This window comes from Bombina bombina, chromosome 5, assembly GCF_027579735.1.
Source record: "Bombina bombina isolate aBomBom1 chromosome 5, aBomBom1.pri, whole genome shotgun sequence".
Lineage (NCBI taxonomy): Eukaryota > Metazoa > Chordata > Amphibia > Anura > Bombinatoridae > Bombina > Bombina bombina.
In genome coordinates this window covers 327,134,123-327,148,701 of record NC_069503.1, presented here as the reverse complement: position 1 = coordinate 327,148,701, position 14,579 = coordinate 327,134,123, and the positions used below count along the sequence as shown (strand labels likewise).

The window sequence follows — 14,579 nt, the reverse complement described above, 5'->3', positions numbered from 1 at the left end:
TAGGATTTATTTTTATTTTACAGGCAAATTTAAATTTATTTTAACTAGGTACAATAGTTATTAAATAGTTAATTAACTATTTAATAGCTACCTAGATAAAATAAAGTAAAATTTACCTGTAAAATAAAAACTAACCTAAGTTTCAATTACACCTAACACTACACTATCATTAAACAAATTATTCCTATTTAAAACTAAATACTTACCTGTAAAATAAACCCTAAGCTAGCTACAATGTAATTAATAATTACATTGTAGCTATTTTAGGATTTATATTTATTTTACAGGCAACATTGGCGTCCCTCGAATTCCGATTGGCTGATAGGATTCTATCAGCCAATCGGAATTAAGGTAGGAAAAATCTGATTGGCTGATCCAATCAGCCAATCAGTTTGAGCTTGCATTCTATTGGCTGATCGGAACAGCCAATAGAATGCAAGCTCAATCTGATTGGCTGATTGGATCAGCCAATCGGATTGAACTTCAATCTGATTGGCTGATTGAATCAGCCAATCAGATTTTTCCTACCTTAATTAGGATTCTATCAGCCAATCGGAATTCGAGGGACGCCATCTTGGATGACGTCACTTAAAGGAATATTCATTCGGCGAGTAGGCGTCGGTGGAAGAAGAAGGCTCCGCGTCGGCTGCTTTGAAGATGGCTCCGCTCTGCTCCGGATGGATGAAGATTGAAGTCGCCACCTGGATGAAGACTTCTATCCGATGGAAGACCTCTTCAGCGCCCCTTGGATGAAGACTTCTATCGGATGGAAAACATCTTCAGCGCCCCTTGGATGATGACTTCGGCCCGGCTGGGTGAACACGACTCAAGGTAGGGAGATCTTCAGGGGGGTAGTGTTAGGTTTATTTAAGGGGGGTTTGGGTTAGAGTAGGGGTATGTGGGTGGTGGGTTGTAATGTTTGGGGGTGGTATTGTGTTTTGTTTTTTTACAGGCAAAAGAGCTGATTACTTTGGGGCATGCCCCGCAAAAAGCCCTTTTAAGGGTAGGGAAATTTTTTTTATTTTGGGGGGCTTTGTTATTTTATTAGGGGGCTTAGAATAGGTGTAATTAGTTTAAAATTCTTGTAATTTTTTTATTTTCTGTAATTAAGTGTTTGTTTTTTTGTACTTTAGCTAGTTTATTTGATTGTATTTAATTGTAGCTACTTGTAGTTAATTAATTTAATTTATTTAATGATAGTGTAGTGTTAGGTTTAATTGTAACTTAGGTTAGGATTTATTTTACAGGTAATTTTGTATTTATTTTAGCTAGGTAGTTATTAAATAGTTAATAACTATTTAATAACTATTGTACCTAGTTAAAATAAATACAAAGTTGCCTGTAAAATAAATATAAATCCTAAGATAGCTACAATGTAATTATTAATTACATTGTAGCTAGCTTAGGGTTTATTTTACAGGTAAGTATTTAGTTTTAAATAGGAATAATTTATTTAATGATAGTGTAGTGTTAGGTGTAATTGTAACTTAGGTTTTTATTTTACAGGTAAATTTGACTTTATTTTATCTAGGTAGCTATTAAATAGTTAATAACTATTTAATAGCTATTGTACCTAGTTAAAATAAATTTAAATTTGCCTGTAAAATAAAAATAAATCCTAAAATAGCTACAATATAATCATGAGTAATATTGTAGCTATATTAGGGTTTATTTTATAGGTAAGTATTTAGTTTTAAATAGTAATAATTAATTTTATAAGAGTAATATTTATTTAGATTTATTTAATTAATATTTAAGATAGGGGGGTGTTAGGGTTACTGTTAGACTTAGGTTTAGGGGTTAATAATTTTATTATAGGTTGCGGCGGTGTAGGGGGGGCAGGATAGGGGTTAATAAATTTATCATAGGTTGCGGCGGTGTAGGGGGGGCAGGATAGGGGTTAATAAATTTATTATAGGTGGCGACGGTGTATGGGGGCAGATTAGGGGTTAATACGTTTAATATAGGTGGCGGCGGGGTCCGGGAGCGGTGGTTTAGGGGTTAAACAATTTATTTAATTGCGGCGGGGTCCGGGATCCACAGGATAGGGGTTAATAACTTTATTATAGGTGGCGGCGGTATAAGGGGGGCAGGATTGGGGTTAATAGGTATTATGTAGGTGGCGGCGGGGTCCGGGAGCGGCGGTTTAGGGGTTAACATGTTTAATATAGGTGGCGGCAGTGTAGGGGGGCAGATTAGGGGTGTTTAGACAAGGGGTACATGTTAGGGTGTTAGGTGCAGACATTTCCCATAGGAATCAATGGGATGTCGGGCAGCAGCGAACATGAACTTTCGCTATGGTCAGACTCCCATTGATTCCTATGGGATCCGCCACCTCCAGGGCGACGGATTGAAAACCAAGTACGCTGTTTTAAATAGATATTCATATATATATATAGAGAGTGCAGTTCCCTTCCGTGTTTTGTATATGTCTAGGGTGGTTACATATTCCTGTGCACCCTTCCCTTGTTTTCAGTTTGTTTGGATTTGAAAGCTTGCATTGTGTGGCTGTTTTAGGGTCTCAGGTATTGGAGAGGACCTTGACGTGGTACCTGAGCTTGTCCCATTTGGCCAGATGCGGTGACTAACCTTTCCATTTTTGCTTTTAAATCTTAGCTGAGAGCTTGTAAGTGAGTGCTGGGTTTTCTCTGTGTGTTTTGTATTAATTTGTTTTGTAATTTTCCCTATGGTTCTTGCACCCAGACCTGTCTGGGGTTAACTGCTTGTGGCTCTGGGGACAGCACAGCTTCCTGTGAGTGCCAGTGGCACCCAGGGCTGAGCATGTTGCAGGGTCATGGGATGTGTACCCGGTCCGGTATGAGAGTGCAGTTCCCTTCCGTGTTTTGCATATATATATATATATATATATATATATATATATATATATATATTTATAGGTATAGATATATATTGTACCAAAAAAAACATCATATATATATATATATATATATATATATACTGTATATAAAAATATGTATTTATGGATAAAAAGAACATAATCTTCTATGTTGAGAACATTTGAATGTGAAATATTAGCGCACTTGTACTAAATAAAATGAGGTATGTGCAGCAGTACCCTTATGTGCAGTTTTATGTCCTTTCAGCTCTGTGCAGCTTTTTCCAAACCGATGCCAAAACACAATTGCACCTTATAACGAAAAAGCTATTAGCAAACTTCATGACTGTTTGGTTTTGCCAGAGCATTTATATTACTAATTTTGTGTTATGTAAATATGACTTCCTCAACATATTAAAGTGGCATGAAACACAAAACTTTCATGATTCTTAAAATCCAATTTACTTATCTCAAACTTTTCTTTCCTGGGGAAAATCACTGAGTTGTTGCAACCAAACTAGAAACATGGCTGTGAACAAACAATATTTATGGATTTAGGACAAGGCATAGTACTGATACTGCACTGGCACGGGTACTAAATGTTCTCCTGATGGCAAAAGACAGGGGTGAGTGTTTAATACTAATTCTCCTTGACCTCTCTGCTGCATTTCATACTGTGGACCATGGCATTTAAACTGCCTGAAAGATGTCTGTTGGCTGAGTGGTACAGTTCAAGATAGTTCAAAGCATTTATGTCTGACAGTACCCTGAGAGCATACACAGCTGCACTTGTTCCCTTGGTGTTTAGAGTCCCACAGTGTTCCGTCTTAATTCCCATATTATTTGCAGTGTATATGCTTCCAATGGGGGATATTATAAGAAGCATGACCTCAACTACAAGTATTATGCAGATGACACACAGATATACATCTCCTTCAAGCCAAACTCAAATGTTCTGGTAGAAACCAACAAAAAAATGTCTTGCTGATCTCTTGGAATGGATGAATGCAAGTTGGTTGAAACTAAACCCAAACACAACACAAGTACTTGTGATGGGTAATGATAGTATGATAACTAAGTTTCCATTCAGATTGGTATTCCTTGTTAAAGAGCATATTTAGGTAGGTAGCATGCACATGTCTGGAGTACTACATGGCAGCAAACAATGTGGCCATCTTGCACTACCTCAACTTACCAAGGGTATTAAGAGAACAAAGGGCATTTGATTATAGAAAAAACTGGAAATGTATTTAAAATTGTATGCTCTATTGAATCATGAAACAAACGCCACAACTAGTTCTATATACTTTAATCATCTTACAGATCAGATTTTAGTCAATAATATAATTTCCTTTGTAAATGTAATTTTGCTGACTAGTCAGGTATTTGTGACAAAACATGCAATATCCAACAATTATAACTCTGTGTCACACCCTTACTCAAAGCTGCCAAAATTTACCAAAATTATTTCAATTTTCTTACTTAAAGAGATGGAAATTGAAATAATATTAGTAGACACAAGTCTTTGTAGCTTTAGGCAAGGGTGTGCTTTGTTATTGACATTATTTGCTTATCTGGGTGAAGCCAGACAATAATGAAACACATTTTCTTGAAACAAACCTCAAGTTCAAATTTTACAAATTGTTGACTAACTGTTTGTACATGGTTTATAATGACAGTGTACTAACGATGACCTGGATTTTGGAACAGAATGTCTACATTTGGCTCTGAAATACAGTAACACTAAAGCTAAGCTACTTGAAGGACCACCTGATCTGTGGAAGGTAAGATAAACATGAAAAATGAGGATACCCCACATTGTGTGTTAGCTTTATATTTAAGTATTGCATTATGGGAACAAGGATGAGGAATGGGGCAGTCAGAATCAAAGAAACAAAAAAAACTAATACATGTTCATATAAACAAAAGTATAAGAGGTGAAAATGGGAAAAAAGAATGTTTATACATACACACTTTCTAAGAGTTTTTTTTTCTTTAAGGATATATTTTAGTCTCAGATTAAATGTAATATACAGTCTGTTAAAGTGACTGAGACAGACCACACAAATAGAAACACCCACAGGCTGAGACATACACACACAGGCAAATAATACAGTGATATTTAGATATACAGACAGACATACAGACACACACATGTATGTATATATATATATATATATATATATATATATATATATATATATATATATATATATATATATAGGTCTGCATTTCACTGGTATTCAGTATCAGGACTGTAATTTCACATAGTGGTGTGATGTTTCAGGACCAAAGTCCCTTCCTGTCTGTGGAAGGGACAATGATCCTAATTTTCCTTACATACAGGAAGGGACTATGATCCTAAATTGCCTTATCCCTATGTCTAAATAAATCACAATCATGATACTGAAGACTAGTGAGTGCGGCTCTTTTCTTCCCATTGTATTTAGCATGGATCCTGATACCCTGGTGGTTAATAGTATATAAATGAGACTGCAGATCCCACAAAATGTATCTATCTATCTATCTATCTATATACACTCACCTGCCACTTTATTAGGTACACCTTGCTAGTACCGGGTTATTATTATTATTATTCTTTATTTATAAAGCGCCAACAGATTCCGCAGCGCTGTCCATGGGTACAAAAATAAAAGTACAGTACAATACAATATAAAAGACACCAGACAAAGTTTAACAAACAAATATAGGGGGAATTGAGGGCCCTGTTCCCGTGGGAACTTACAATCTAGATGGGTAGGAGGGTGAGAAACAGTAGGTGGGGACTGCAAAGGTGAGAATGATGTTAGTGTGGAGTTAGATGGGGGCAGCAATTAGGCAAGTGGAATTCATTTGTTACTGATTTGGAGATATGCTTCCATGAACTGAAAGGTCTTTAGGGAGCGTTTAAAGGAGGAAAGGTTAGGGAAGAGTCTGACAGCTCTAGGAAGTGCATTCCAGATGGTTGGTGCCGCACGAGAGAAGTCCTGTAGCCTAGCATGGGAGGAGGTGATGGTAGAAGATGCAAGGAGCAGGTCATTGTTGGATCTTAGGGGGCGGGCTGGAGTGTATTTGTTGATGAGTGAGGACAGGTCGGGGGGGGGGAGCTGCGTTGGTAAGGGCTTTGTAGGTCAGGATGAGAATTTTGAATTTAATTCTACTGTGGATGGGTAGCAGATACAGAGCGTCGGGAGAGATGGATTAGCCTAGCAGAGGCATTTAGGATGGATTGAAGAGGGGAGAAGTGGGAGAGAGGGAGGCCAGTTAATAGGTTATTACAATAGACAAGTCGGGAGATTACCAGGGAGTGGATTACCTTTTTAGTTGTTTCAGCATTAAGAAACGGACGAATTTTGGAGATATTGCATAGGTGGTGCCGACAGGAGAAAGAGAGCAATTGGATGTGGGGTATGAAGGACAGATTGGAGTCAAGTGTAACCCCTAGGCAGCGGACTTGGGGTGATGGGGAGATAGTGGTGTCACCAACAGTGATTGAAAAGTTAGGAACCGGGGTAGAATTAGAGGGAGGGATTAGAAGGAGCTCAGTCTTGGACATATTGATTTTTAGGTGGTGAGATGCCATCCAAGAAGAAATGCCAGATAAGCAGACACTGATGTGAGAAAGGACAGAAGGAGAGAGTGAAGGGGTGGATAGGTAGATCTGAGTATCATCAGCATAGAGGTGGTAGTTGAAGCCATAGCTACTGATAAGTTTACCCAGTGAGGAAGTATAAATAGAAAAGAGTAGAGGACCCAGAACAGAGCCTTGAGGTACTCCAACAGACAGAGGCAATGGAGAGGAGGCGTCGCCAGCAAAGGAGACAGAAAAGGACCTATTAGAGAGATAAGAGTGGATTCAGGAAAGGGCAGTGTCAGAGAGCCCAAGGGAGCTAAGAGTCTGTAGGAGAAGGGGATGGTCAACGGTGTCAAAGGCAGCAGACAGATCAAGTAAGATAAGTATTGAGTAGTGGCCGTCTCAGTTGAGTGTTGGGAATGGAAGCCAGATTGCAAGGGGTCGAGCAGTGAGTTGGAGGACAAGAAGTGGGTTAAGCGATAGAAGACTAGTTTTTCCAGGACTTTTGAAGCTAGCGGAAGCAGTGATATGGGGCCGTAGTTTGCAGGAAAATTGAGGTAGAGGGAGGGTTTTTTGAGGATGGGGGTGACCTTTGCATGTTTGAAGGAAGATGGGAATGAACCGGTAGTAAGGGATAGGTTGAATATGTGAGTAAGAGCTGGAGTGAGGGTAGAAGACAGAGAAGGTATTAGATGTGAAGTGATAGGGTTAAGTGGGCAGGTAGTGAGGTGTGAGGAAGATAATAGGGAACTCACTTCATTCTCAGTGGTAGGGTGGAAGGTGCTGAGAGTGGTGGAGGGGGTTGCCGGGGGCAGAGATGGAAGGTTGCAGTCTTGTGTTGGGATATTACTTTGGATGGTAATTGTTTTGTTGAAAAAGTAGTGTGCCAGGTCTTGAGCACTAAAGGCAGATGAAGAGGGTGGTGCAGGTGGATAAAGGAGAGAGTTTAAAATGGAGAAGAGACGTTTAGGGTTTGAGGAGTGAGTAAATATAAGAGAAGAGAAGTGCTTGCCTAAGTGAAGGGCAGAGGAGTAAGAATAAAGAGTGAACTTATAGTGGAGGAAATCTGATTCAGAGCGGGATTTCCTCCAGGCACGTTCAGCAGCACGGGAGCATTTTTGCAGGTAGCGTGTTTGCTTAGAGTGCCAGGGTTGGAGCTGACGACGTGGGGTTTTGCGTATTTGGGGAGGAGCGAAAGTGTCCAGTGCAGAGGAGAGAGTATTGTTATAGTGGGTTGTAGCAAGGTCAGGGCAGGATATTGTGGAAGTGTGGGGGAGGTGTTTTTGATTAAGGTTGGAGAGTTGTAGAGGGTCCACAGTGTGCGTATTTCTACAGGTGCGGGGGCGAGGGGGAGAAGTAGGTTTAGCCTGTATGTTAAGCTTAAAGGTGAGCAGATGGTGGTCTGAGATGGGAAATGGGCGACAGGTGGCGTCAGAGAGAGAGCAGAGGTAGTAGAATACTAGATCAATAGAGTGTCCGTCGCGGTGAGTAGGGAATAGGGTGGATTGTGAGAGACCAAAGGAGTTTGTGAGTGAGAGAAGCTTAGAGGCAGCAGGGGCAGATGGGTAATTAATGGGGATGTTGAAGTCCCCCAGGATTAAAGCAGGTGTATTTGGAGAGAGAAAGTGAGAAAGCCAGGCAGCAAAGTTATCAAGGAATTGGGAGGTTGGTCCAGGGGGGCGATAGATAACTGCCACCCTGAGGGAGAGGGGGGAGAATAGTCAGATGCAGTGAACTTCAAAGGAGGAAAAGGAGAGAGATGGATGAGGCTGCATGTGCTGAAAGGAGCAGGAGGGGGAGAGTAAAATTCCAACACCGCCACCATGTCTCTCACCTAGCCTAGGTGTGTGACTAAAGTGGAGACCACCGTGTGTGAGAGCAGCAATGGAAGCAGTGTCAGAAGATGATAACCAAGTTTCAGTAATTGCTAGAAGATTGAAGGTGTTAGAAACAAACAGGTCATGAACAGTTGTAAGTTTGTTACAGACAGAGTGAGCATTCCAAAGAGCACAAGAAAAGAGAGAGGATAAGCACTGTGGTTTAATAGAGATGAGATTGTTAGGATTGCGTGACAGAGTTTTTGCAGTGGTGGACTGAGTGAGAGTGTAAAAGTGTGATGATTGCTGCAGGGCCAGGGTTAGGAGAGATGTCACCAGCAGCAAGCAGTAGTAGGAGTGTGAGTGACAGAAGGTGAGAGGGGGACTTGTAGGAGCGGGTATGATTAGACAAAGGAGAGTTAGATGGGGAAGTATTTCTAAGGAGACAAAGTAGTTAATGAGAAGACAGCATAGGGGATGAGAGGAGTGAGGATGAGATAAGGATAGTGTGGGGGTTATTGTTGCTACAGGGAAGTGCAGTGATTTTTAGGGAAAGGGCAGGTTTTCCTAAAAAAGGGCAGGTTGGACCCCCTTTTGCCTTCAGAACTGCCTTTAATTCATTGTGGCATAGATTCAACAAGGTGTTGGAAACATTTCTCAGAGATTTTGGTCCATATTGACATGATAGCATCACACAGTTGCTGCAGATTTTTCGGCATCTCCCATTATTATATAAAAAGAAGGGTAATCCCTCAGTTATTAGTGCAAGCAGTTAGTATCCACTAAACATCCAAATATGCTGTAGGCAGAGGAGCTGTATCGGAACACAACAGACTCCCTAAGGTCAGAGGTTGAAACAGACAACGTGGAAGCTAGTCTGCTTCTTAGGATCCGTGAAACACAGAAGACCACAGAGGGAAGACTTCTTGTAATCCGGGCTCAAGGATGTGCCACAAATAAAGCATAACACACAGCTGGAAGGGCTCTGCTCAATACAGCTTTTACCGGTAATCGCCAGATACAATGAAAAAACTGAATACTTCAAAGGACGTTGCCTTTTAAGGTTTGCTTAATTTTTTATTCACTGAAAGTCCCGGGCACTTTTACCAACTAACTCTATTTTCTGTTGTTAATTCCAACTACTGTCCATCAAAAAGGAATTATAGAAGAAAACGTTGGATAAGTCCATCATCTTTTTAATCCGTGGTTAAGACACTAATGAGTCTTTTTATCTGATACTATGTTTCAACATTGATTGGTCTTGTTTTTATGAAGTTTTATGGTTCTTCATGAATGAAATAACTTATGTATGAAATTTCTTGTTTTTTTTATTAATGAGTTAACTAGTAAAGGAATTTTAGTTTGACATCTATGTGCAATATTTTATATACTATCTAATACACTTTCAATTCCATATATTATTAAATACACGTTTTTTACCACCTACTTATAATTTTTATAATTTATATATTAAATAGCAGTGGCATTCATTTTTAGACTAACAAATCCCTGAGCGGGTTTATAAGGTGCATCCAAAATTTCTGTTTCTAAGAATCTCCCATTCCACCACATCCCAAAGGTGCTCTATTGGATTGAGATCTGGTGACCAACTGATGCTCAATTGGTAGTAAGGGACCCAAAGTGTGCCAACAAAATATTTCCCACACCATTACACCACCACCACCAGCCTGAACCGTTGATACAAGGCAGGATGGATCCATGCTTTCATGTTGTTTACTCCAAATTCTGACCCTACCATCTGAATATCGCAGCTGAAATCGAGACTCATCCGACCAGGCAACGTTTTCCAATCGTCTATTGTCCAATTTTGGTGAACCTGTGTGAATTTTAGCCTCAGTCTCCTCTTCTTAGCTGACATAAGTGGCGAACGGTGTGGTCTTCTGCTGCTGTAGAAGTTCGACGTGTTGTGCGTTCAGAGATGGTATTCTGCATACCTTGGTTGTAACGAGTGGTTATTTGACTTACTGTTGCCTTTCTGTCATCTCAAACCAGTCTGCCTATTCTACTCTGACCTCAAGGCATTGTCTTCCACACAACTGCCGCTCACTGGAAATTTTCTCTTTTTCGGACAAATCTCTATAAACCCTAGAGATGGTTGTGTGTGAAAATTCCAGTAGATCAGCAGTTTTTTAAATACTCAGACCAGCCCGTCTGGCACCAACAACCATGCCACGTTCAAAGTCACCTAAATCCCCTTTCTTTCCCATTCTGATGCTCGGTTTGAACTTCAGCAAGTCATCTTCTCCACCTCTAGATGCCTAAATGCATTTAGTTGCTGTCATGTGATTGACTAATTAGTAATTTGTGTTACCAAGCAATTGAAAAGGTGTACCTAATAAAGTGGCCGATGAGTGTATATTCATGCAGACACCCCTACTAATTATTGAGTTCAGGAGTTTCAGCCACACTGATTGCTAATGCAAATGTATAAAGACCCCAAATCCCACCAGTATAATGTAATCTATGAGCAAATGTTAATCTAGTGTTATTACCATGGTACAATAATAAGTACAATAATAAGTAGTCTGGGAAATAATGCATTTGTGTAGAAATAAAAACCTAATCCTTCCCTATTTAAATGGACATTAAACCCAAACAATGTATTTCATGATTCAGATAGCGAATACAATTTTAAGCAACTTTCCAATTTATGTAATATTCTTTATTCTCTTGGTATACTTTGTGGAAGAAGCAGCAATGCACTACAGGGAGCTAGCTGAATGCATTGGGGAGCCAATAACACAAGGCATATGCGTGCAGCCACCAATCAGCAGCTCCTGAGCCAACTTAGATATCCTTTTTAACAAAGGATACCAAGAAAATAAAATAAGTTTTGTATTAGAGGTACACTGGAAAATGTTTAAAATCACATACTCTATCTGAATCATGAAAAAAAAAATGGGTTTCTTGTCTTTAAAGGGGCATTAAACGCTAGACAGAATGATGCATTCAAAGAAAAGATTAGTCTTTGAATAACATATAGATGTATTTTTAAAGTTTCATTAGCTGTTTAAATATTGACAAAATAAGTGCAAAGTTTTAGTGTCTATAAAACAATGGGTGCTGCCATGTTGTAACTTAGTTATCCTTCTCTGCTCTTGCCAATTAGGGACAGTTATAAATAGGTCACTAGAGTATGCAGTAGGGCTGCAACTAACGATTATTTTCATAATCGATTAATCGGCCGATTATTTTTTCGATTAATCGACTAATCGGATAAAAAATAAATAAATTGTTTCCTATATTTAAAATAAAATCCACATACTGAGTGTTATAAATATAATTTCAGACTTAAACTTTACATTAAAACAACTGTTTGTCCAATTTTTTAAGCTGCAGAACACATTTTTATAATTAAGCAAAACAAAACCACAAACTGTTTGAAAAGAAGTAGAAAGAGGTAGGCGGTCACTGTTTATCACATTCTGTTATTCACTCTTTCAGAAACTTTGCATTGAAATGCAAAATTGTCAACATGTCCACATGCTCCTGGCTGAGGCTGGCTCTCTTTTTTGCAAGCTATTTTGCCTGCAGCAGAGAAGAGGCGCTCAGATTATGTGGAGGTGCCCGAGATGCATAAATAGGGTTTTGCCAATTTCACCAAGGTGGGATATTTATCTTTGTTAGCTCTTCACCAATGCAAAGTAAGCTTGGACTTTATTCTAACATAAAAATATCTTGACTATCTATATGCAGTGGTAAATAACCATCTATAAGGTTAGGGGGGAAAATATCTAGTCCACTCTTAAAATAACAGATATATACTTACAGAGGTTGAATTTGGTACATATTCCAATTAATTAAAAATAGAAAAAAGGCTATAGACTATATATCAGTAAAAGGACACAGCCTTTACACATTTATCTATAGAGTACATATAATCAGCAATAGCACGCGATCCGCTAAAAATTGTGCAAACGGGTAATAGTGACATCAATTCATATAACAAAATGCCATCAATCTAGGGCTAGGTGTAAATAACAAGCTCAGCACTGTATCATGCAAAGCATAGTCCCAAATTACCTCATTTTATATAAACAATCAAAATTATGACTCCTATTTTATTTCTGGGTTGCACATAAGCCAGGAGTAGTTGTAAACTTAAAAAGAAACTTATAGTGTCCTAAAAAAGTGAAAAGTAAAATGTCTGTAGACGTCCTTTAGGCTAAGGGCATAACCATAAAACACAATACCATGCGCAGGAGCTCATTGGAGTAAAGCAGCTGGTGCTGTGCACAGACCAACTAATTGCCAACCAACTAATCGATTATGAGATTCGTTGACAACTATTTTCATAATCGATTATGCCGATTAGTTGTTGCAGCTCTAGAATGCAGTCAATGGCTGTGTGCAATATAACAGGGTTCTGAACTCCCATTTCTGACAGGAACTTAAATGCTCACAATTTCAGAGTGGAATTACAGGAAAAGGTGACAAAATAAATCAATAAAATATATTGCAGACTTCTGTTTATATATGAGATTTATCATTTTATATTACCATCTCAAATTGTTTAATGTCCCTTTAATTTTAGTAAGATTTATTTAATTTTATTTCCATGCTTTGTGTTAACAATGACGTGAGATATGATTGCTATAGTACTTATTACTCTGCATCTAGTTTCCCAGCAGATAATAAAAACGTGCAATGGATTGTTATGAATTGTCATTTAGAGCATGACATTTTAATAAACTTTCCAATTTACCTATTTGATCAGTTTTGCTTAGTTCTCTTGTTTAAAGCATAATCTTAGGTGAGCTCAGGAGAGTGCAAGTGTCTTTAGCCATCTAGCAGCAGTGTTTGGAACAATGTTTATAGTAATGTAATATATTGCTGCAATTACTGCTGCATTAAAATTGTAAAGACCTGTACATGCTCCTAAACGGCTATTAGTCTAGCTAGGTTTAATCGTCAACAAAAGATATCATGAGAGCAAAACAAATTTGTAAAGTTGTTAAAATTGCATGCTCTACCTGAACCATGGATGTTTAATTTTGACTTTACTGCCCCTTTAAATTTTAAGTGTTAAAATAATTACTTTACTAAAAGCCTGTGAGTCAGTATAGACTGTTATTCTTCTTTTTATGATCAATAATGCTAAAATTTAAATGTTTTCAAATATTTTGTGATGTTCAGGCAACTAAAATATTTTATTACCTTATGAGTTTTATAAAGGTAACAAGGTAACAATGTTTTGAATTCTGTATAGTTTTGCTTCCTAGACTACCTAATAATGTTTACTATAATTAGCAGATTGACAAAATCATTTGTTTATGGCATTCCAATGTTAAATACCGCTTTAGGGCACTGGTTTATTGGTATTAAATTCCATCCTGCTTCTGTAATTAATGAGATTCATTTGTGCTCTAGGTGACCTACAAGCGGGATTTATATGCAGCTGAATCAATTATTAAAGGTAAGTAATACTTCATTATTGTATGTTCATTTTGCTAAACAATTTAGGTGCTTTTTTCATTTCTTTACATGTTGTTTATGATTACAATTTTGTATTGCGTATTTACAATGCATTGATTAATTCTTTCACAATAACATATTTTTCTGTGAACTTTGCTAAAAAAATAAAGTGTTTACATTAGTGTATTTTATTATAGAGAATGGTTTTCTAAATGTTTTTCATGGACTTTGAGAGTCTATAGTTTTAAGCATGGTGTTGGCTACTTTACCTCATACTCGGCTAGATTACGAGTTTTGCGTTATGAGTGAAAAAGCTTCATAACGCTGCTTTTTCACTACCTCTGCTATTACAAGTCTTGTAGGTATAGCTGTACCGCACACTTTTTTGGCCGTCACGCAACGTAACTACCTCACTTTTTAAAAAGTCCTTTTTCAATGGGACTTCCATAGCACCGGTAATACGAGTTTACCTGTCCGGCCAAGTGAGCCTAAAACTACAAGATCCGTACCGTAAACTGAAAGTCAGAGTTTTATGTTACAAAGCTGTAGCATAAAACTCATAACTAAAGTGTCACAAAGTACACTAACACCAATAAATTACCTATTAACCCCTAAACCGAGGCCCTCCCACATTGCAAACACTAAAATAAAATTATTAACCCCTAATCTGCCGCTCCGGACATCGCCACCACTATAATAAACATATTAACCCCTAAACCGCCACACTCCCGCATTGTAAACACTAGTTAAATTTTATTAACCCCTAATCTGCTCTCCCCAATGTCGTCACCACCTACATACACTTATTAACCCATAATCTGCTGTCCCTAACATCGCCACAACCTACATTACTGTTATTAACCCCTAATCTGCTGCCCCAATGTCGCTGCCACTATACTAAAGTTATTAACCCCTA

At 38.3% G+C, this 14,579-nt stretch overlaps 1 protein-coding gene across 1 annotated transcript in view; it reads left to right on the top strand.

The window, feature by feature from the left end:
- Positions 1–14,579, top strand: part of CRPPA (CDP-L-ribitol pyrophosphorylase A) — an 818,587-nt gene that overhangs the window by 279,103 nt on the left and 524,905 nt on the right. The window contains exons 4-5 of the mRNA XM_053714116.1: positions 4,516–4,620; positions 13,619–13,664. Of these exons, the coding sequence (XP_053570091.1) occupies positions 4,516–4,620; positions 13,619–13,664 (151 nt within the window). The remainder of the gene's footprint in view (positions 1–4,515; positions 4,621–13,618; positions 13,665–14,579) is intronic.